The sequence below is a fragment of the Mirounga leonina genome, unplaced genomic scaffold (assembly GCF_011800145.1).
Source record: "Mirounga leonina isolate KUSES-001 unplaced genomic scaffold, KU_Mleo_1.0 Mir_53, whole genome shotgun sequence".
NCBI lineage: Eukaryota > Metazoa > Chordata > Mammalia > Carnivora > Phocidae > Mirounga > Mirounga leonina.
The window spans coordinates 66,577,703-66,601,514 of record NW_023270807.1 but is presented as its reverse complement, the minus strand read 5'-3'; the positions used below and the strand labels follow the sequence as shown (position 1 = coordinate 66,601,514).

Below are 23,812 nucleotides of genomic sequence, written 5' to 3'. Positions count from 1 at the left end.
GCCACAGTTGTATATTCAAAGTACGGTGGGTGCAAAAAAGGGAGCAGGCAATTCAGTAACTTTTTTAGGCAAAGAACTAAATAAAACTTGACAGTTCACTAGTCAGCAGAAGAAATGTTTCAAAAAGCATCAGCCTTTTTAAAAATACGCGTACAATAGCAGCTATCATTTACTTAGTGTTTATTAGATGCCAGGCACTGTTCCAAGCACGTTAGCTAACGATCTCCTAACAACTTTATGAGGTGGATACTAATGTGATGCCCATTTTATAGCTGCAGACAGTGATGCTGGGAGACGTTCAGTACTGTGCCTAAATGTGCCCACCCGGGAACCCTTGGTCTGCACAGGCGGTAGCAGCGAGCAGGAGGAACTGCTCCCAGAGGGTACCTCCAATGACGAGGGGCCGGGGGAGGAAAGGAGAGAGCATACAAAGCAGCCATCTGGATCACCATCTTCTCCGGTTTTTCCGAGGGCCCACCGGGCCCACCAAGCTTGGGTGCTCGCCTCAGGGCAGCCGCGCACAACCTCCCAGGGGTCAGGATTTCCTGCTGCGGAGGAGTGCAGGGATGAAGGAACAGCAGCAGTGCCGAGCTCTCCAGCTGACCGGGACGCAAGTGGTCCACGGACCCCACAGTAAGAAACATGCTCTTGAAAAAGTGTCAAACTCCAGGTTGGGTCTCTTTTTGACACCATCATCCCATACAGCTGAGTGCATTTGTCTTCCTCACTATTAAAATATGACTTTATGGTATAATTATTAGTTTAAGACTCTGAGTTAGTTATTGGAAAAGTCTGGCACTTCACATTTTCTAAAGAACACAATCTCCCATTCTCCTGATTTTTTCTTCTTTTTTTTGGTTAAAGATTTTATTTATTCATTTGTGAGAGAGGGGGGAGAGCATGAGTGGGGGGGGTGGCGCAGAAGGAGAAGAAGAGGGAAAAGCAGGGATCATAACCTGAGCTGAAGGCAGACACTTAACCGACTGAGCCACCCAGGTGCCCCTTTTTATTTTCTACTTAAACATTTTCTCCAACCCAACTTCAGTGAAAACACATGCATAATTTCTTTGCATGGGTAATTAGTGGGCTTGCAGCCTGGTAGGTTGGAAAGAACTAAGGTTCAGAGGAACAAGACCAGGTTCCAGCTCTTTGTGACCTTGAGCAAGTAAAAAGGCTTCCCGATGTTTCCCATCTATACAAAAAGATCTAAAAATAAATAGAAAGTAGAAAGTGATTTGAAATCACAAGTAGGTAAATGACAAGGAGTACTGTCATTGATAAACTAACCACACTTTAATTGTCTTAATTATACATACATTTTTAACTCTACCTACAAACACAAAAGCAGAAAAACATGGGAAGTCATTTGAATCTTGGAAACTCATCTATTATCACAAACTCCAGAGAATCTAGAATAAAACTTCAGGACATTGTGGGGCCACATTCCATGGATTTAACTGGTAAAGCCACCGACCAAACATTCCCAACCATGCCACTGTAACTACACTAGGTTACCTTTCAAGAATATTTTTTCCTTTGAATATGTTTCCTATTCTTTTACTATTTTGTTCAGTAAAAACTCTCCCAAGATAAGAGAACCAGAGTGAATTATTGAAAGCCTAGCACACTACTTGGCACCAAGTCAATTGCGCTCAATAAATGAATGTTTTTCTCGGACAAATTTACATAACATGTGACCCAGGTGCTTTACTTCTGGTAGTTATCCTGATTTTTCTATACATTTTTGGCCCCTTCCAGTTTTTGTTCTTTGGTTAGTTTTGTAAAAAATAATTCACTCAGGGCGCCTGGGTGGCTCAGCCAGTTAAACGTCTGCCTTCGGCTCAGGTCAGGATCCCAGGGTCCTGGGATCGGGCCTCACACTGGGCTCCTTGCTTGGCGGGAGGCCTGCTTCTCCCTCTCCTTCTGCCTGCTGCTCCCCCTGCTTGTGCTCTCTCTGCCAAATAAATCTTAAAAAAAACTTAAGAGTTTCAGATTTAGGGGTGTCTAGTGGTTCAGTCAGTTAAGCATCCGACTCTTGATTTGGCTCAAGTTACGATCTCAGGGTCATGAGATCCAGCCCCATGTCGGCTGGGCTCTGCACTGGGCGTGAAGTCTGCTTAAGATTCTCTCTTTCCCTCTCCCTCTGCCCCTCCCCACCTTTCAAATTTATTACTATATATTTGAGCTTATAATTTCTTAATACTTTACCTGACTACGAGTTCTCCTATAAACTATAGGTAAAACTATATTAACTATATTCTCTCTTTTCAATTATTTGACAATAATTACTAGTTTTTATTCAAAATTGTTAAGTTTTAATAACTTAAATAGAAATTGTTATTTAAAAGTAAAATTTCTTGGTTTTTCATTAAGAATTGAGTTCATAGGCATTTACACATTTATCCTTTAGTCTCTCTCAGAAAATAGCTGGTGAACTGTTCATACGGGAGTTTCTGTACTTCATCACTTCCCCAAATAAATATTGATCCATACATCAAATATTGATTTGTAAATACTGGGCTCCAGTTTGAAAGATAAATAAATTTAATATTACTACAATCTTCTTTCCCCTCCTCAAACATAGCAGCTCTGGTTGGATTTAAATGAGGTATTCAAAGGTCCCTAATTCTCTTCTAGCCTCTGGCACTGTTGAGGTGTATTTCCTGCTTTTGTTTTCTTAAAATCATCCAAGGAAATATCTTCTGTCACAATATTATAGGTTCTATTATAGAACCCCTTGCTTAAGTTAGTTTACATACTTAAAGAACAAAAAAAATTGGTTTTTTGTTGTTGTTGTTGTTATCCTTCCCCATTTCTATCACAAAAAGAACATTCTTGGAGAAATGTCTGTTTAAGTTTTGCTCAGGAATCTAAGTATAGCTCAAGAAGAAAAATGAGCTGCATGTGAATAAGCAGAAGGCATTTTCAGATGCAGACACACAACTGGCCACAGTTAGATTCAAGTGTTGCTCCTACAAATTTATTCACTATAAAGTTTCCAGATTTTTCTAGCTAGGAACCCAGAGCAGAAAGCCTTTAACCATTATTATTCCATATAATGCAGTTAGTCATCTCTTTGCTCAGCATTTAAAACGGTTAGGCTGAAAATACCTGGAAACCAGGACCTCGACAGAGTTTACATTCAGAACTCTGAAGCAAAAGCGTGAGACTCCTGAACAAAAAGTTGAGTCTATCTATCAGCAAAGGTCTCTGGGGCACCTGGCTGGCTCACCTGGTAAAGCATGCAACTCTTGATCTCAGGGTTGTGAGTTTGAGCCCCATGTTGGGTGTACAGATTACTTTAAAAAAATTATAAGCAAAGATGTCTAGTTCGGGATAACCAAGGTCTCCTTTCTTGAGACCTGTTCCAAATCAGGATCTGCTTCAGTATTTGATAGACTATTAAAACATAATCAAAGGAAGGATTTATTAATCATGCACTCTGGGCCGACACTTTACATAAGTTGTCACTATGAATCCTCACCGCAGCCCTTGGCCGGTTCTGGAGACAGCTGGTGACAAGAACTGGGGTGAAATCATGTCTCACTCCAGAGCCTGTGCTTTTCTGCTCTGCAGCCTCCCAGACCCAAGATGACTGTGACCAGAAATGAGACCATGTGGGAGGTCGTGAAGTGTGTTCTGTGCCCAGCTGCTAGGAGACGGGGAGGGGAGAGAACCGTCACAGCCCCGTGAGGATAGGCTGTCACAGACAAGAGCAGGGAGCAGGTATGTCCGCACCACCAGGGACGAGAAGGTAAGGAAGGTAAGCAGTGGGAGCTCCAGCTCTCAGAGGCGAGGCCAAAAGGCAGCCAGCCAGCGAGGGAAAGAACAGTGGGAATAAGCAAACAGGCAGAGCTGGAGTTGGCTGCAGCAGAGAACAGCCAAGAACCAAAAACCACACTGAACGGTTGGGAGTTGGGCAGGGGAGCCAGGAAAAAGGAGAGACAGAGGCGGGGAGTGATATAAAGGAGCGAGTCCACATGGGTTGGGCCTGTGGCACTCTGTTCACAGGCGGGGCCCGCTGGTGGCCCCCCACAGCCACACGGCCCACGGAAGGCCTTCTGCCTCCTTCACAGGCCTCTCGGAAATGCAACCCCTCACTGTGACTCAGCACACACTACTGTGGAGAAGGGATTACTGCTTCTAGCCCAGGAATCTCTCCTCCACATACAATCACAGTGACTTTAAAATGTGAAATCAGGGGGCACCTGGGTGGCTCAGTTGTTAGGCGTCTGCCTTCGGCTCAGGTCATGATCCCAGGCTCCTGGGATCGAGCCCCGCATCGGGCTCCCTGCTCAGCAGAGAGCCTCTTCTCCCTCTGTCCCTCCCCCTGCTCATGCTCCCGCTCTCTCAAAAAAAATAAATAAAATCTTTTAAAAAAATAAAATAAAAAATAAAATGTGAAATCAGGGGCGCCTGACTCTTGATTTCGGCTAAGGTCATGATCTCAGGGTCGTGAGATTGAGCCCTGTGTTGGGCTCCACGCTCAGTGGGAAGTCTCCTTGAGATTCTCTCCCTCTGCCCCGACTCAAATAAATATAGCTTTAAAAAAAAATGTGAAATCAGACCACGTCATTCTCCAACAAAGACCCACTACACTTAAAGTAAAATCTCTTCATTTTGGCTTTTAAGGTCCTGTATAATCTGGCCCTTCCTAACTTTCCAACCTCTTCCCATGTCACTCTCCCTGTCTTCTTGAGTTCTTCATTTTTCCTGCCCCCAGTTTTGCTCCAGGAACTCAGGGGGGCCACGCACGTCGTGTGTGCATCACCCCGCCAAGGTCTAGCCTAGAGCAGAGTAGACACAATCTCTGGAAAGAATGAAAGGAAGCTGAAAGTCTGTAATGCAACAAGTGTCCATTAGAGGGTTCTCTTGACCCTTGAGAAGAAGACCAACTGATCCACAACAATATTCACAGCTGGGTCCTAATAAAAGGGGAATGATCATAATACAGTAAATGCTTTCAAAAGTACCACTCTACCAGCTATGGACACTTCCTTCCCCCATATGCCCAGGCTCCTTTCTGCAGCTGTCTGCTGGGACCTACACACAGACACCCACAGTGAGGCCGCCTCTCTGTTCCTCAGGGTTCACACCTCTAAGTGCAAGTGACCACGATACCGTCGTCAGAGGGCTGGGGTGAGGAATACCAGAGAATGCACGTCTGGCACATGGAAGTACTCAGTAAAGGGTGGATGCTGTTTTTTCAAATCAATCAATGGAAGTTACTATATCTGTAGTAAATGCCTTTTCCAATTATTTTCCTGCACCCAAATCCCACTTCTCCTTCAAGACCCAACCCAAATACTGCCTCCCATCTACAGAGTGAGGAGACACACTCACTGCCCCAATCTCTAACTGCCCCCTCCCGGGGCTCCCCTTCACCTTCCCTTCAGAGCCAAGCTTTTGGGCAAAGTAGTCCACATGGCCACCTACTCAGTGATCATGATCCATCTTTAGCACCTGCCACTCCAGTGAAACTCTGCAGCTAAATCCAGTGAAAACCTTTTAGTCTTTAATGTGCTTGCCCTCTCACTAGCTGCCAACACTGCTGACCACTCCTGTCTCTGAAAACACTCTGTGCCCTGCTTCCTTCCCACCAGTCTGGGCACCCCTTCCATTCTCCGCTGCACACCCCGCTCCTCCGCTCCCGCCATACAGCCCATGGATGCCGAAGTCCCACGGGTCTCTGAGACTCTCTCAGGAGCTCCAAACCCGGCTTTCCCACAAACCCCACAAATTTAAAATGGCAACAATGAACTGAGCATCTTACTCCATTACTGAATTATTGATCTTAATGAAACAGCACAACCATCCACTCTGTGATGGGAGCCACAAATCTCAGACCCAGCTGAGGTGGCTCCATCAAACTCTCATTCCCAATATCCCTATTTTACACCCTGTCTGATTCCAATGTTTCTGCCTTGGTTCCTCCTGCCTAGACTACTTCAACAGTCTCCAACTAGTCTCTCTGCCTCCACTTTTTTTAAACAACAGCTTTATTGAGATAATAAATTCATAATGAGTGGGCCTGAGTTAACAAAGTCATACCACCATCACTAATGCCTAATTTTAGAATATTTGTATCACCCCAAAAAGGATCCCCATACCCTGTAGCAGTTACCCCCACCACCTCCTCCCCCAGCCCCAGGCAACCACAAATCTACTTTGTCTCGTGGCGCTGCCCATTCTGGCCACTTCCCAGAAAGGGAGCTATACAGTATGTAGCTTTCTGGGACCGTCTGCACTCTTGCCCCTCCTCCACTTCATTCCACCCTACACAGTTCCTGGATTAAGCTTAATAAAATACAACTCCTATCGTGTCACTTCCTTGGTTAAAACCCTCTCATGGCTCCTGGTAGATTTCAGGATAGTGTTCATCCTCTTCCTAACCTGGCTCCTGAGCCTCTCCCTCCATTCCCTTTATCTCTCCTTTTGTTCAGTTTCCCAGACATAATATACTGTGTCACACCTCCACCTCCCTGTCCATGTGGTTTCCTCGGCCTGGAACACACTTCTCTGCTTCAGCTATCTGACTACCGCTCACCTCTTAACGGCCCACCAGCCCAGGAAGCCTGCTCAGACCCTCGCTAGTGATTCAGATGTTTGGAGCCTACATTTCTATGGCACCCATCTCAAATGGTCATTATTCCAATGTGCTGCAACACTGTGTTATCTGTCTACCCATGAGACCATTAGCTACTAACTGAGGGCACAGATCATGTTTCATGCTTCATCTGCAGCATTCAGCCCAGCGTCTAGCAGGGAGGAGTCATTTAAGAACTTATCAAATGAGTGTCAGTAGGATCTTGGAATTAGCATTGGTTTAGTGCACACCTCTCAACACCCAGGAGGCAATCTGCAGCAAGGAGTTCAGAAGAAACACATCCCCATAAACTTCAAAAGGTATTGCAAAAGGCGCAGGACTGTGAGAACTGTGCCAAAAATAAAACATTCTTCTTAGGAAAAGCAATGGGCAAAAAACATTCTGATTTGGTGGAGTTCCATGACAAAACAAGTAAGATTGTTTGATCGCCAATGTCCCATGCTGAAAACCCAAAACTCATAACCGATTTTGCCCTTGAAAAACTGCTGGTAGAAGTTAGGTTCCAGAAAGTATCTGTCATTTTTACAGAAGAATTTAAGCAAATAAATATATAAAACGAGACATGAGGAGATAAAGATAATTTTGCTGGGGGAAAAGTGGCTTAAGAAAGTACCTGAAGATAAACCTTCTTCACACCAGGCACATAATCTGCAATCCTGCCAAAGAGCAGCCGTCCAACCCCTGAAGTGATGCCAATGCACATGAGAACCACCTCTTTATTTTTTCCATCTTGAAATCTTTCATTCACATGTTTCATCTGTGGACCAAAGAGAAAGAGGCAACACTAAATACGGTAGGAAAAATTGACAAGTTTTGACACAAAATGCCTTTGTGTCTCCACAATGTTATGGACTCTCACCCCCTTCCAAATTCAAATATTTATAAAATTTCTTCTGTGAGAATTTTTCATCAGAACATATGAAGACAAGGCTAACGTGATTTAGCTTGCATAAGAGAAACAAGAATCCTTATGCGAGGTCTTCAAAAACGCATTACCAACACACATTTTCTAAGTTGACATTGAGCCATTAGCTAAAGGAAGAGAACATACTTTAAACATACCAGATAACCTTGCTCTCTCAAGGTCACCTAAGGACCCAATTATCTGCTCTCTTAAAGGCAATTTAAGGCAGTTTCATATCTTCTTGGAGAACCTGACCCAAACTGACAGCCCTGAAATAAGCTGTCCCGGAGCTTCCAGGCTGAGAGCGTAAGGGTCCCTACCTGTGAATCTGCCCGTGTGCCATCAAAACGGACAGATCCAGAGGCAGCTGAACACAGCACTTAGGAGAAAAGCCTCTTAGAGAGACTGCCTGGGTTCAAGTCTAGGGTCCATCCCTTAGCAGCCTGATGACCCTGAGTAAGGTCTTAACCTGTACGTCCTCAGTTTCCTTGTCTATAAAATGGAGATAGCAACAGTACCTCAAGAAGGTGGTTATGAGGATTAAAGTAAAATATCTGTCTAAAGAACTTAGAATAGTGACCGACACAGTTAATAATGATTAGATAGTAATTTTAGGGGACGCCTGGGTAGTTCAGTCGGTTAAGCATCTGCCTTCGGCTCAGGTCATGATCCCAGAGTCCTGGGATGGAGCCCCACGTCGGGCTCCCTGCTCCACGGGGGGCCTGCTTCTCCCTCTCTTCCTGGCTTGTACTCTTTTTTTTTTTTTTAAGATTTATTTATTTATTTATTTGAGAGAGCGAGAATGAGAAAGAGTGCATGAGAGGGGGGAGGGTCAGAGGGAGAAGCAGATTCCCTGTTGAGCAGGGAGCCCGATGTGGGACTCGATCCTGGGACTCCAGGATCATGACCTGAGCCGAAGGCAGTTGCTTAACCAACTGAGCCACCCAGGCGCCCTGGCTTGTACTCTTGCTGTATATTAATTTTAGCCTTTTTTAAAGGACATTTTTCCCTTAATTTACACTGTACCTAGGACAGTGACTGTAAAACGGGCACCTGACAATGTTTTAAAAGGCAGTGTGACCAGGCAGGTGTTATCCTGGGTGATAAAACATGCAACTCAGCACCCACTAGCATAAGCTTTGCTCCACAGCCCCTAAGTGTCACCCCTATCTTAGCACTTCCATTCTCTCAATGATCATCTGTGTTCTCACAGTAAGGATAAAAAGCATGTCTGTACTCCTACTGTTTTCTCTGAAATCACAGAGATGTTTTAACAAATCCAAACAGTTGTTTGAAACAATCAGACTTACTGTTCCCTACATCAAACTTTGGCCTGAATTCCAGAAGCCTGCAAAGCAAATCACCCAGCAAGTTCAATGGCCTGATGTTCCCAGGGGATCCTAGTAGCCTTCAGGGATGAATGACATCCCCTTAAGAGACTTCCATTTTGCATTTTTATGCCCGCTTGGATATGCCAACACCTATATTTATATTCTTTACTTTGGTATTAAAAGCCCTTCATAACCTGTTACCAGTCTATCTTTTTGCCTTTATTACCTACTGATCCTCAACTCAAAAGCAGAAAATGCAAATGTCTACAGGACTCAGGCAAGTAACATTAAGGAGTGAAACAGACTTGTTGGGGAGAGGGAGCACATACTTAAGTTGATTATTACCATATAGGACCACCACGTTGCCAAGTCTATCTCCCAGCCCCCTTTTCTTTTAAAGGAAAGTCAGAAATTTTTTTGTGTGGAAATGTTGGCACCTACCTTAAATTTAGAACCTGGCATGATCTAACCCCATGCAAGCCAAACAAAACATGCCTGCAAACTGCATTAGGCCGGCTTTGATCTTAGCCCTAATCCTATCTGGCCCAGCAGGACAGGTTTATTCGGTGTCGCTTAAACACGTCTCACACTTTCTTACCTCTACATTTCTGCTACCTCTTCCATCTTCTTTGACTTTCTGAATCCCACCCATTCTTTCTTTCCTTTTTTTTTTTTTTTTAAGATTTTATTTATTTGAGAGAGAATGAGAGAGAGCAAGCACATGAGAGGGGGGAGGGTCAGAGGGAGAAGCAGACTCCCCGCCGAGCAGGGAGCCCGATGCGGGACTCGATCCCGGGACTCCAGGATCATGACCTGAGCCGAAGGCAGTCACTTAACTGGCTGAGCCACCCAGGCGCCCCTCTTTCCTTTTTTTTTTATTATGTTATGTTAATCACCATACATTACATCATTAGTTTTTGATGTAGTGTTCCATGATTCATTGTTTGTATATAACACCCAGTGCTCCATGCAGTACGTGCATTTAATACCCATCACCGGGCTAACCCATCCCCCCACCCCCTTCCCCTCTAGAACCCTCAGTCTGTTTCTCAGAGTCCATAGTCTCTCATGGTTCGTCTACCCCTCCAATTCCCACCCCCCTTCATTTTTCCCTTCCTGCTATCTTCTTCTTGTTTTTTTTAAACATATAATGTATTATTTGTTTCAGAGGTAGAGGTCCATGAGCCAACAGTCTTACACAATTCACAGCGCTCACCATAGCACATACCCTCCCCAATGTCTATCACTCAGCCACCCCATCCCTCCCACCCCCCATCACTCCAGCAACCCTCAGTTTGTTTCCTGAGATTAAGAATTCCTCATATCAGTGAGATCATGATACATGTCTTTCTCTGATTGACTTATTTCGCTCAGCATAATACCCTCCAGTTCTATCCACGTCGTTGCAAATGGTAAGATTTCATTCCTTTTGATGGCTGCATAATATTCCATTGTATATATATACTACATCTTCTTTATCCATTCATCTGTTGATGGACATCTTGGCTCTTTCTATAGTTTGGCTATTGTGGACATTGCGCTATAAACATCGGGGTGCACGTACCCCTTTGGATCACTACATTTGTATCTCTGGGGTAAATACCCAGTAGTGCAATTGCTGGGTCGTAGGGCAGCTCTATTTTCAATTTTTTGAGGAACCTCCATACTGTTTTCCAGAGTGGCTGCACCAGCTTGCATTCCCACCAACAGTGTAGGAGGGTTCCCCTTTTTCCGCATCCCCGCCAACATCTGTCGTTCCCTGACTTGTTAATTTTAGCCATTCTGACTGGTGTGAGGTGGTATCTCACTGAGGTTTTGATTTGGATTTCCATGATGCCAAGCGATGTTGAGCACTTTTTCATGTGTCTGTTGGCCATTTGGGTGTCTTCTTTGGAAAAATGTCTGTTCATGTCTTCTGCCCATTTCTTGATTGGATCATTTGTTCTTTGGGTGTTGAGTTTGAGAAGTTCTTTATAGATTTTGGATACTAGCCCTTTATCTGACATGTCATTTGCAAATATCTTCTCCCATTCTGTCGGTTGTCTTTTGGTTTTGTTGACTGTTTCTTTAAGACTGATCAAATCCCACCTTTTCTATAAAGCTGTCCTTGATTATCTCTGTCTTACATCCCCTTCTTGTCACTGCCTAATGTTTTCATTGGCAGCTTAAGTACTGACTATTCCTACCCAGCCTTTCTAGCTTCTAAGGCGACGCATTCTCTTGTGTCAACTCTTACATGTCAAACTAGACCCATCCACTTGCCTGTTCCAAAGACATCTCAAAGCCACCATGCCCCATGCTGAACTCCTCTCCCCCTCACAACCTGCCCTCCCTCCATTTCAGGTAACACTACTACTGTTGGCCCAACTACCCAAGGGAGAAACTAGATAACCACCCTAAATTACTCCCTCTCTGTTCCCCAAGATCCAGAGTCACCCCTACCTAAATTCTGATGATCTTACCTCCTACCCTTCTTAGACACACTTCCTTTGGTCTTTGTTCCCCGTGTTTTAGTTTAGGTTCCTCTTTTTTTTCTTTTTTCTTTTTTTGCGGGCAGCAAAGCAAGGTTTATTGAGTGATGGTAAAGTGATAGTACAAAGCTCCTGAAGAGGGAGGGGACCCGAGGGAGGGTTGCCTTAGTTTAGGTTCCTATCACTCCTCACTTAGACAACAATAGCCTTCTAGCATACTTCTTGCTTGAGCCCCCACTCCTGAATCGCTATTCTCTGAGACCACCAGATTAAGTTCAAAATTAAAAACACTTCTCTGCCTAAGATCCTTTGATGGCTCCCATAGCCTTCAGGGTAAAGCTCCGACTCCTGGTTTGACAGATGAAAGCCTTCCTGCTTTGCTCCTGCAGCCTCACCTCCAGCTGCCTCCTTACACGCACCGTGCTAACACTGTGCTGTCCGGTACGGCAGCTACTAGCCACACGGGCACTACTGAGCACTGAAAATGGAGCTACTGCAGACTGAGATGTGCTAAGTATAAAACACACAGCAAGGGGCGCCCGGGTGGCTCAGTCGTTGAGCGTCTGCCTTCGGCTCAGGTCATGGTCCCAGGGTCCTGGGATCGAGCCCCGCATCAGGCTCCCTGCTCGGCGGGAAGCCTGCTTCTCCCTCTCCCACTCCTCCTGCTTGTGTTCCCTCTCTCACTGTGTCTCTCTCTGTCAAATAAATAAAATCTTAAAAAAAAAAAAAAAAACACAGCAAACTTAGAAGACTTACTAAAAAGAAAGCATGCAAAATATCTCAACAATTTAAAAACTGATTCCAAGTTGAAATATTTTGCCTATATTAAATAAATATATACTGTTAAATATACTGTGAAACTAATTTCATTTATTATTTTTAAATATGGAAACTAGAAAATTATAAATCACATATGTGGCTTGCATTATATTTCTACTGAATGGTGTTGGTCTAAGAAATCCACTTGTGGCTGCAAAGATAAGATAGCTGTTTATGATAAAGGTAACCTCAAACTGGCTTATTCCTCCAGGCCCTTATCACTCCTCCATAAGTGAAATCAGACAAAGTGGAAAGATGGATTCCAGCTCAATTCTGAAGAAAATGAATAACCTGATTTAAAGTAGGTAGGATATAATTATGGGTATTCATCAGCTTTATGTTGGAATTTGAATCCAGACTTAATGTATTAATCTACTTCAGTAAGTACCCAAAGGATCTATTATAACTTTTCAAAAGACATTTTTAGTATTCAAAAAAACTAAATTTAGGGGTGCCTGGGTGGCTCAATCGTTAAGTGTCTGCCTTCAGCTCAGGTCATGATCCCAGTGTTTTGGGATCGAGCCCCGCATCGGGCTCCCTGCTTGGCAGGAAGCCTGCTTCTCCCTCTCCCACTCCCCCTGCTTGTGTTCCTTTTCTCGCTGTCTCTCTCTGTCAAATAAATAAATAAATAAAATCTTCAAAAAAAAACAAAAAAAACCCCCCAAAAGTAAATTTACTAGTCATTCTTTTGATGAAACTAAGAACACCTGCCTGCCAAACTGCTATTATTCTTTATTAATGGTTTATTATTCCCCCTTGTTCTACTTTGTAATCCTTAAAAGGAATATTAAGGTGAAATATTTTGGGTCTTTTGAAAGTGGGTAAGTTTTGTAAAATCAAATTATGCTTAAGTGGGAACTTAGTTCTTCAACTATAAGGGGTATTATTTCATTGAAATTCGTTGCTGTTGTTGCTGTTAAAATAAAACAAGAACTTCAGCTTCTACTACCTCCTCCCACAGCCAAAATCTGCAAGCTAAAGAAGTTTCTTTGGTCAGTAAGTAAGGGAATCTGAGGGGTTAGAGAACAGAATCTAGGGATGCCGATCTCTGGGTCCTAGAGATCCTTCCTCACTGAGGTACCAGTACCTCGAAGATCTGGTGTTTTCTCCTTGCAGCCTGGGCCTCCCATGATTGCTGCACATTATTTTATGAATCTCTGCCTATGTCTCATCCTCTGGAGACTGGCGTGCACTTCAGCAGAAACATGAATATTAGGCAAAATCGATATGTCTAAGAAAGTTATATGGATAAGGACATTCAAATGTTGGACAGATGTTTCCATATTTAACTTTTAACTTTTTGGGGGGGGGGAGGGGCAGAGGGAGAGAGAGAATCCCAAGCAGGCTCCACACTCAGCGCAGAGCCCAGCGTGGAGCCCGATCCCACGACCCTGAGATCTTGACCTGAGCTGAAATCAAGAGTCAGAGGCTCAACTGACTGAGCCACCCAAGCGCCCCTTAATCTCACTTTTTTTTAATGAGCATTTTTTTAAAGCTTTATTTTAGAGAGAGAGAAAGAGAGGGAGAGAGAGACTCTCAAGCAGACTCCCCACTGAGTACAGAGCCCAAGGTGGGGCTTGATCGCAGGACCATGAGATCATGAGCTGGGCACTCAACCAACTGAGCCACCCAGACACCCCCAATCTAATTTTTTAAACCAATACAGAGCTTAAAACAGAGGCCACTAGTGCATAAGGAATAACATCATTTTGTAGAGCAGTTGTTTCAAGTAGACTTTATCTGAATGTTTAAGTGCCTTCCAGGCAGGAGTTAGTCTTTTATTTCTGTTCTCAAACATGTGTTTACTCCAGGGCTGCACATCTCTCAGAGATTACCAAAACCTTGCTGACAGTTTGAATGCTACCTGCTCCTGAAACATTTTTCATCATTTGAGCAACAACTTTTGTTAACCACAGAAGCCATTTTTGGATTTTGCTATCCAAAGTAACCACAAACTCATATCCCTAAATATCTGCTCATTCTACATCATGGGTGAAAGAAAGAAAAAAAAAACAAAGTAGTTGACAGCTTGCCCTTCCTCCCAACCATCCCCACTTCAAGTAAACGGTGATTCAACCTATATCCACGGATGACACGTCTCTGACCAGCCAACTGACGGGTGAGGTTCCTCTCCCCTCACTAGAGCCCAGAGACAGATTCCTTTTTGAGAGGCTGAGGCAGGAGCGTAAGAAAGTCATCTTGCTGGGGGACCTCTCCATCTCTCCCCTACAGAGAAGCCACGGTCCCAGACACAGGGAGACATAAGACATAATGTTCTTCCATGGAGAATCCAGGCTGAGTCCTCTGGCTTTTAGGCAACCACGAAGGAAATTAAATGGGTGGCCATAGTATAAAACCAGCTCCAATAAAGCTGATGTAAGGGCATTAGAAACCCCCGCTTGTCCCTGACAAATAGTTGCACAACAGAAGACTACCCAATAGGAGGGAACCCTAAATCACTTTATTTGTAGAAACCCTTGAAACCCAGTGGTGGTACATACCAGCAAAGCAAGGAGGTTATTGGTCAAAAAGGTCTGATCATTACCTATAGTTGTTTTCTAAAAGTGTGTGATTTGGCCAATACCATGATGGTCTTTAGCCTCAACTGCCCTTGCCTCCAACTTTTTAAAGGGAAGGGTGGTTTTTGCTTAATGTCTTTTATGTAACATTTATGTAACTTATTACATAAAGAAGATGATCAAACTTTTGTACCTAGAGGTTAGACTATATATCTTTGGGGAATAGTTAAAGAAGAGGAACTACGGGACACTTCAAGATAACTATTTCTGATGCTGGACGTGCGGTAACAGCTGCTGAGTCAAGTTCGGAGTGCTAAAAAAAACAACGACAAAAGGCAGTAATGTAGGGAGGCCAGGAAAGCAAGACAGAAACAGCTCCAACAGAGCACGGCCGGCTGTGGCACTAACAGAGCTTCGGCTACCTCTGCAGAACTGGGCGGGAAAAATCAACAGTATTTGTCCTCCACGGTTGTTGTGGTTACTGTGCCCTTTGAGAGAGAAACAGATTCCAGCAATGCAGCAATGCAGCCCTCATCTGTCCTTGCCTGTGAGGATTCTGCTTCTCTGCCCTTCTGCCCTTCCTCTTCACGTCCACATCATCAAACTGGACAATAGGCACTCATTCTGCCCCTAGGAGAATAAACTCTTGTGGCCAGGTCACGGGACCTGTATCTCTTACGTTACATGCTACCTCCAAAAATGGGGTAGTAAACGCTGCACAATATTTTCAGTGGTTTTGTAATAATGATTTCTGCAGCTCCCTACTTTCCAACAGGGATTCAGAGTTCAGAGCACTTCTACTCACTTGCTCTTCACTCCAGAGATTAACAGCTTCAGCCTGTTGCTTTTCACTTGGATGCAGTTTAGTTTCTAACACATCCATTCAGTATTTGAAAAGCTATTCCATCACTCTAAAAGACTGTTCTGCTGAAAATATACTTTTTAAAGACAAACTCAAAGAAAAGAGCCTGGCCCCTTTAAAAATTAGAAAGGGAACAGAAACTCTGCTAGAGTAGTTAATGGATAATCTTAGAATTTGTTGCAAATCAAAACTTTACACTACCCTTTGACTTCAAAGTAAGATGAATAGAAATCTGAATAGGAAATAGGGTTTGGTCTTTTTTTTTTTTTTTTTTTCTGTCTTTTTTAAGCAACTGTGTTTTCTCTCTCTGTTTCTAAGAAAAGAAAAGGAAGTAAATTAAAACAAGTGGGGCATTCACCTAGAAAGGTTTTTTACATGTGCCCTGTACAGCAGCAAGCCCACTGTGGTGATCAAAGGTGGAAGAAAACTACACTCACAGATTTGGAAACATAAAATTAAGCCCTTTATATCATAATAATGTTGAAATAGAACTCTATGGCTATTAAAAGATACTCCTTGATTAGGTCAGCCTCAAATGTCGTTTTAGCTTGTTAAATCTGATCAACTGTGCTTTGAGAATAAAACAGCGCTAAGATTTGAAGTGAAAACATAAAATTCTTTGCCTAACAACATTTTTAAGAGCTACCATCTTCAGGCAGCCCAGTAAAGCCCAGCTTTACTACGAAGATGTTTCTGTTGTGACTACACCTGCAGAGCAGGTACCAACTGCCTCCTCAGCAGCTGACCAGGTAGGGAGCAGACCTTTGGCCTGACAGACCTTTCGGAGGCACAGGGAGCTGGCGCTGCTTGTTTTCTTAAACGGCCAGTCTTTCCATTTCGCCACAATGGGCTCTGTGGTGTGTTATCACATGTGGCCCTGTTAAGACTCGTAAAGGTCAGGACTGAGAAAATAGAGGGAAGAGTTTCCAGAGTGAAGGTTACTTAACAGCCACCAAGGAGCAGAAACAGAAGAGTTCAGAAGGAAGAAAGATGGCTGATGGCTCAAAAAACCCTGATCTGATTTTGAAAACATTTTCTAACCCTAAAAGCATTTATTTTTCCTTTTTTAAAAAAATAATTTCCCTGAGATTAAAAAAAAAAAACAAAACATAAAAGATAAATAGTCCATCCCTGACATAGCATTAATTAGATCAGATCTCGATTTGGCAAAATGTTCTAGAGGAATTATCAATCAAAACCAATTTGGATTTAGATGCCAGTTCAAATAATCCTTTAGAAGGTGGACTTCAACTTAAAAGAGAAAATAAATCACTAGGGTTTTGGAGTAACTTGAAGTTTAGCGACCCTGACAATTTCTATGCCAGATATTTCACAAATTATCGAAAACTGTTCTAGTCCTTCCTGATCAATTAAAGATATTTAATCTGTTGGTTTATTTAAATTTATTCATTCCACCTAAATCCAAATTTGATTCGAAACAGTCGCCTTCTTGGACTCTCATTCCTGGCACCGATTCAGCACTCTCTGAGACCCCTGGTTCCCAGCTAATTTGCACTCTGAATTAAGACAGTGTCTGTCTGGAGGCGGGTGGGGGGCTCAGTTGGTTAAGCTTCCAACTCTTGATTTTGGTTTAGGTCATGATCTCAGGGTCGTGAGATCGAGCCCTCCGTGCTAGGTGTGGAGGCTGCTTGGGATTCTCTCCCTCTCCCTCTGCCTCTCCCCACCCCTCCCCTCCTCTTGTTAAAAACAAAAACAAGAAAAGAGTATCTGTCTGTGAAGGAGTTAGACCATCTCCCCTCTACTAAGATGACTCCAGAGGACTCAGCCACAGTCCACAGCCTGCCTGTGTGGCTAACACTTCAAAGAACACTCTGAAAATACACCCTGGCCTCAGCAGCTCTGCACACATGGATTCTGGTTTGTGATGAAGGCTCTTCTGAGGTATCATGTGTTTCCATGTTTGCATTTGTTTAGAAAAGGGGATGTGCCCCCTCTCCTCCAGGCTTTGTAAGGCATACAGTGATGAGTCTTCTCTATCAATTCTAAGAATTATCTAATTGCTAACCCACTCCCTAGTATCACATCAAGTTAGAAAAAATTTTTTATCTGACTGATGATGAAAAATTGTTAGGATTGGGCCTAGATCAGTTTTCCGTCCACTAATGTCATTTCCATATACTTCTGAGATTGTCTACCCCCAGTTTGTTTGTTTGTTCTACCCTTTCTTAAGAAATAAGCCTATATATATCAGAGTTCTGGGGTGGATGGCGGTGGGGGGCGGGGGGAGGTTGATTAACATTATTTTAAACATGTTCAGTTCTGTTTTGTAGTTTTAAAGTGTTCAGGAAGAAAAAGACCACACCGGTAGAGGAGGACAGAAAAGAAAATGGAAGGCCTGAGTGGTCTGGATTAAGGATGTTGGCACAGCAGAGAGAAAACCTTTGTGACTGAGAGTTGGAAGGCCCAGGCATAGCAGGGGGAAAAAAATCTTTGGAGCTGAATTATGAGCTCTACTCCTTACTGATTTCAAGATCTTGGACATCAGTTTCCTGATCTGAAACCAATACTGCACGCTGGTTCACAATTGGGCCAGTACCATCCCCTCAAGGGTGTTTTGAAAATTTGTGGAGGGCATTTTTATCTTTCTGATAAGGTTGTGCCCAAGTTTTAGCTTTTTAAAAATTTTTAAATAAAATGTATATCACCTAGTATTTACCATTTTTAACCATTTTTTAAGTGTACAGTTCGGTGGCATTAAATACACTCACCTTGTGTAGCCGTCACCACCATCCATCCCCAGAACATTCTCATTTCCCCAGACTGAAACACTGTATCCATGAAACACTAACTCCCCATTTCCCCAAACCCCTGGCAACCACCATTCTACCTTGTTTCTATGAATATGACTACTCTGGACACCTCATCCAAGTGGAATCCTACAGTATTTGACCTTCTATGGCTTATTTCACTTAGCATAATGTCTTCAAGTTTCATCCATGTTGTAGCACGTATCCCAAGCATTAACACTAGAGGCCGCTTTTAGGCAACAGGCTTGAGCAATGGAAACTTGAGCAAGGCAAAAGGGCCCACAGCGACCACCAACCACGAGCTGACCCAAACAGGATCATTAAGTGACCCCCCCCTTGAAATAGCCCTAGGCCCTAACTGACCTATTACAAGCAGGCACAGTTCCTAAGATTACCAAAAAAGGAAAATTCCGTAAGTTCCCACCCTCCTTCGCTCTGCCCTGTAACTGTGGCCCCTCCTCACTGCCTTGTCGAGAAGACAGTCCCTCCTTTGCTGTCCTGCTCGCTGCTCCCTTGCGGTATATTCAATAAACTTCTATCTCCTTCATTCTACCCTGGGTGAATTCTTTCACACCTGTGCCACCGGCCCCCACCCAACTGGGATGCCCCACATTTGGTGGCCAGTATGGGGACCCTCATCAGCCCTGGACTCTTTCCAGATTCTCCAGGAATTTCTTGGGACTTTCCCTCAGTGGACTGGACTCTAGTACCTCTGGCCAAAGTTACTCCTTGGTGAGGATCTGAAGCCCCATGGGGAACCCGCCAGACCATCCTTCCCTCCCTCTCCTTTTTCTTTTCAGCCCTTTGGCAGCCAACCCTAGTACTCCTCAGACAACTGAAGGTCCCTGACCAAGATGGCTCCCTGGTGTGGTCCGAAGGTCTGAGGGCAAACAGGTTGGACTGCCCATGCCTGTGAGGGTGAAGGAGCCCTTTCCACTCCTCTCCCACTCCATCTACAGCTCATCTAGGGTGAATGTGCACACCTTAGAGACAGTTGGGACCCTTTCTTGATACTGGCTGACTCAGCTACCTTGCTCCCCCTTTTTCCTTTGTTCTGGCAGATCCAGCCGCATCTTGACCAACAGGCAAAACACATTTCCACACATCTGAGGGGTGAGTCCTCTCCCTTCTTTTTCCAACCCGGTTTGGCAACCATGTGTCCGGCTTTCCCTGTTGCAGGGGACACCCCAGCAGGGACTGCTATTGCCATTTGCTGTGACCCTCTCCTCGGTGGGATGCGACAGTAGGGTCAGTCACCCTGCATAAGATCCTGTCTTTTCTCAGGTCTATGGGACGCCCTGACTGAAAATGCGACCAGAAGTCAGAGTTTCATTCCCTTTGGTGGGAGGCCTCTTTGGAAATCAGCAGCCAGTCTTTCCCACTCTGGGACAAACCCCCTCTATTCCTTTGGACTCACTCTTGAGCTGTATTCTTAAATACTGGAGCAAATTTGACCCCCAAAGCCTGAGGAAAAACATTTCATCTTTTTACGTAATGTTTCCTGGCCTCAGTACAAACTCCCAGATCAAGAGGTATGGCCCCTCCACAGAACCCTTTTTTTTTTTTAATTTTAAGATTTTATTACTTATTTGAGAAAGAGAGAGGGATAGAGCACAAGCAGGGGGAGCAGCAGAGAGAGAGGGAGAAGCAGGCTCCCCGCTGAGCAGAGAGCCCAATGCGGGGCTCGATCCCAGGACCCTGGGATCATGACCTGAGCCGAAGGCAGACGCTTAACCGACTGAGCCACCCAGGCGCCCGAACCCTTTCTTATAATACTATCTTCCAGCTTGGCCTTTTTTGCCGAACTCCTCCAAATGGTCGGAGGTCTCATATGCACAAGCCTTCATGGCATTGTCCCCAAAATCCTGACCTCCGCAAAAACTGCAGAATGTGTCTTGTTCAGTTTCATGGCCCATCTGACCCTCTGTATAGATTTTAAAGTCTGTGGTAACCTGAAACTTTCAAGTTTTGCTTGGATGATAAATTGAAATCATTGGACAGTGAAGTCACTTCGAAATAAGATAAAATATTAAAGCAGTGAGTATTAAATATAGGTTCATGCTTTTGGCTTCTCATTGCAGAGAAACTAAAGATACTTGGGTCTGTTGGAAAACATGCTTTGTGCCTTATTGAAAGAATGTCCTATGGAAAAGTATGTTTTTAAAAATTATGAAATGTATTCATAAATTTCAGATCTAAAGAATTCTGGTGCAACAGTTCACAATTGGTTACCACTTAGTTTTCACTGGAGACTAAGGTTTCTAAGTTAAAATTCTGCTACATAATTAGGACTGATGGAAATAAGGAAAGCAACTCTGTATGTAGAAAATTAGGAAATGTATGAGGAAGATACCTTGCTTACAGAGTTCCCAGCAGCCTTACCAGATAAGTCAAGAATGTCACTTCCTGGCAGATGCAGGAACCTCAGGATATTTTGGGAACCTCAAGAAGAGGAATTTGCTCAAATCTACAGGTATTGCAGCCATGTCTGACAGCACGTATTTGGCTTGGATTCTGGCCTAGAAAGGTTATTAAAAGTTTAATCTGGAGATTCCTTATAAAAGTTCCAGCAAAACTGGATTTAACGGATCTACATGGTCAAACACTATTCTTACTGAGTTTATGTAAATAATTAAGCCAAGTTTGTTTGGGGTTTTTGGGTATGTATTTTTTATTTTTATTTAAATTCAATTAACATATAATGTATTACTAGTTTCAGAGGTAGAGATCAGTGATTCATTAGTCTTATATAATACCCAGTGCTCATTACATCACATGCCCTCCTTAATGTCCATCACCCAGTTACCCCATCCCCCCACCCCTCTCCCCTCCAGCAACCCTGTTTGTTTCCTATGCTCAAGAGTCTATTATTGGTTTGTCTCCCTCTTTGATTTCATCTTGTTTTATTTTTTCCTCTCTTCCCCTATGATCCTGTTTTGTTTCTTAAAGTCCACATGAGCAAGATCATATAATTGTCTTTCTCTGATGGACTTATTTCACTTAGCATAATACCCTCTAGTTCCAACCGCATCGTTGCAAATGGCAAGATTTCATTTTTCAAGGCTACATAATATTCCAGTGTGTGTGTGTGTGTGTGTGTACACATATACATACCACCTCTTCTTTATCTATCATCTGTCAATAGACTTCGGGCTCTTTCCATAGTTTGGCTGTTGTGGACATTGCTGCTATAAACACTGGGGTGCAGGTGCCCCTTTGGATCACTACATTGTATCTTTGGGGTAAATCCCTAGTAGTGCAATTGCTGGGTTGTAAGGCAGCTCTATTTTTAACTTTTTGAGGAACCTCCACACTGTTTTCCAAAGTGGCTGCACCAGCTTGCATTCCCACCAACAGTGTAGGAGGGTTCCCCTTTCTCCACATCCTCGCCAACATCAGTTGTTTCCTGACTTGTTAATTTTAGCCATTCTGACTGGTGTGAGGTGGTATCTCATTGTGGTTTTGATTTGTATTCCCAATTAGGCCAAGTTTGTTAATACTGGACTTGTTTTACAAACAAATTAGTCTTAGGGTGCCTGGCTGGCTCAATTAGTGGAGCATCTTGAGGTCGTGAGTTCAAGCCCCATGCTGGGTGTAAAGATTACTTAAATAAAACTTTAAACAAATAAATTAGTCTTGATTTGGCTATCTGGAAATACGGGTGCGTTCAGAGAGAAAAATTATGTTTCAGTAATACATCCTTAGGGATTAGATTCTAGTTTTGATTAACTATCTTTATTTTTTACTGGGGGGGGAGGGCAGAGGGAGAGGGAGAGGGAGAGAGAATCTAAAGCAGGCTCCATGCCCAGCATGGAACCCAATGTGAGGCTTCATCTCACAACCCTGAGATCATGACCTGAGCTGAAATCAAGAATCAGACGCTAACCGACTCAGCCACCCAGGCACCCCAATTGTCTTTTAAATGTTTGTTGTTTGCCTAAGCTAGACAACCTGAGGTAAACTTTAGAGAAATTGTCACAATAGCTCATGTATAGCAATCTTCAGGCCAGGTGCTAGGGATGCAACCAAGGAAAGGGGGCTCTGTCCCTACCCTTTAACGTATCCAGTCTACTTTACCCATTTATTCTTTACCATTTCCTGAGGTGTCACAATTCACATAAAAAGCTCCCCAATATTATTTGTAGAAAAATCCAGTTTTCACCAGCCTTTCCCACACTTACATTGAATACATTATATAGTATAAGGGCCCGACAAAAATACGCTATTGCTGGTTTCAATTGAAGTTAAAAAGAGGTCTGTGGATGGGGCGCCCGGGTGGCTCAGTCATTGGGCGTCTGCCTTTGGCTCAGGTCATGATCCCAGGGTCCTGGGATCGAGCCCCGCATCGGGCTCCCTGCTCCAAGGGAGGCCTGCTTCTCCCTCTGCCTCTGCCTGCCACCCACCCTGCTTGTACTCTCTCTCTCTGTGTCTCTGTCAAATAAATAAATAAAATCTTAAAAAAAAAAAAAAAGAGGTCTGTGGATTTCTTTCTCCCCCATTAATTCAAAATCTCTTAGCAGTTTTGGGCCTATATTCTAGGGATAATTTTCATGACTGAATAAACCATGTATCACTTCTAAAAGCTACTGTTGAATTATCTACAAATACTTCTTTTTGTTTAACTAAATACAATTTGGAATGCATGACAACTTACTTCCTTACTAAAAGCAGCAGCTCTGTTTTAGTTTTCTTATTTGTAAATGATCAGCTTTCTAGGCTTCTTATGTATTATATCCTGTACTAACAAGTTCCTATGTTAGTATATTACACTTTGAAAGAGGAAAAAAAAAAATAACAAAACAAGACAAAACAAAAAAACCCCAACTAGCTTGTTTTGATGAGTGTTCCGTAGCTATTTAACTTCCACTATTAATGAATCCTAAGTGGCCAGAAATAAAGATCCTTATTCATTTTAAGTAGGAGAATACTGGTGAATACTCCCTGAGGCACAAAACTGATAAGTGGACAAATTTTCACTAACCTGAGTAGTCAAATTGCAGCAAATGTTGAGATATGCAGGAAAATAAATGCAAGGTTAGAAAAGCAAGAAAAGCACAGACACTATGGAAAAAATCTGAAAAACGTGGGGATTAAGTGAAGGAGAGGAGAGGTCTAATCATTAACGTAATAACCATATGAGAACTGAGGAAGAGTAGTGTATTTTTAGAAGATATAAGGACTGAGTAAAGTATCTGAAAAAAAGGCAATGTTTGGGCCCGATGCAAGACTTCTAAATTTTCAACATGCACATTTCAATACACCAGATAAAAATAAGTTGGATAAAAAATTCATCAACTGTTGGCTGGCCTTATAGATATAAACTAGAGAGATTCTCTGTCATAGGCTTCCCAAGGGCAATAGGAAGCAGTCTTATTTTTAGTATCTTCCACATATCTAATTCTGTCCTTCACCAGTAGAAGGTACTTACTGTCACCTCAAAGAGGTTGTCCCTGACTTCCCAAACTGAAATTACCTCCCTGGTGGTCATTCCATCGCATTTTATTTTCTTCAAAGAAAATACCACTATTTGA

General features: G+C 43.3%; 1 protein-coding gene across 1 annotated transcript in view; it reads right to left on the bottom strand.

The window, feature by feature from the left end:
- The window catches only part of SLC16A10 (solute carrier family 16 member 10), a 112,804-nt gene that overhangs the window by 5,333 nt on the left and 83,659 nt on the right, over positions 1-23,812 (bottom strand). Inside the window, exon 4 of the mRNA XM_034991837.1 lies at positions 7,221-7,364. Coding sequence (XP_034847728.1) covers positions 7,221-7,364 — 144 coding nt within the window. The remainder of the gene's footprint in view (positions 1-7,220; positions 7,365-23,812) is intronic.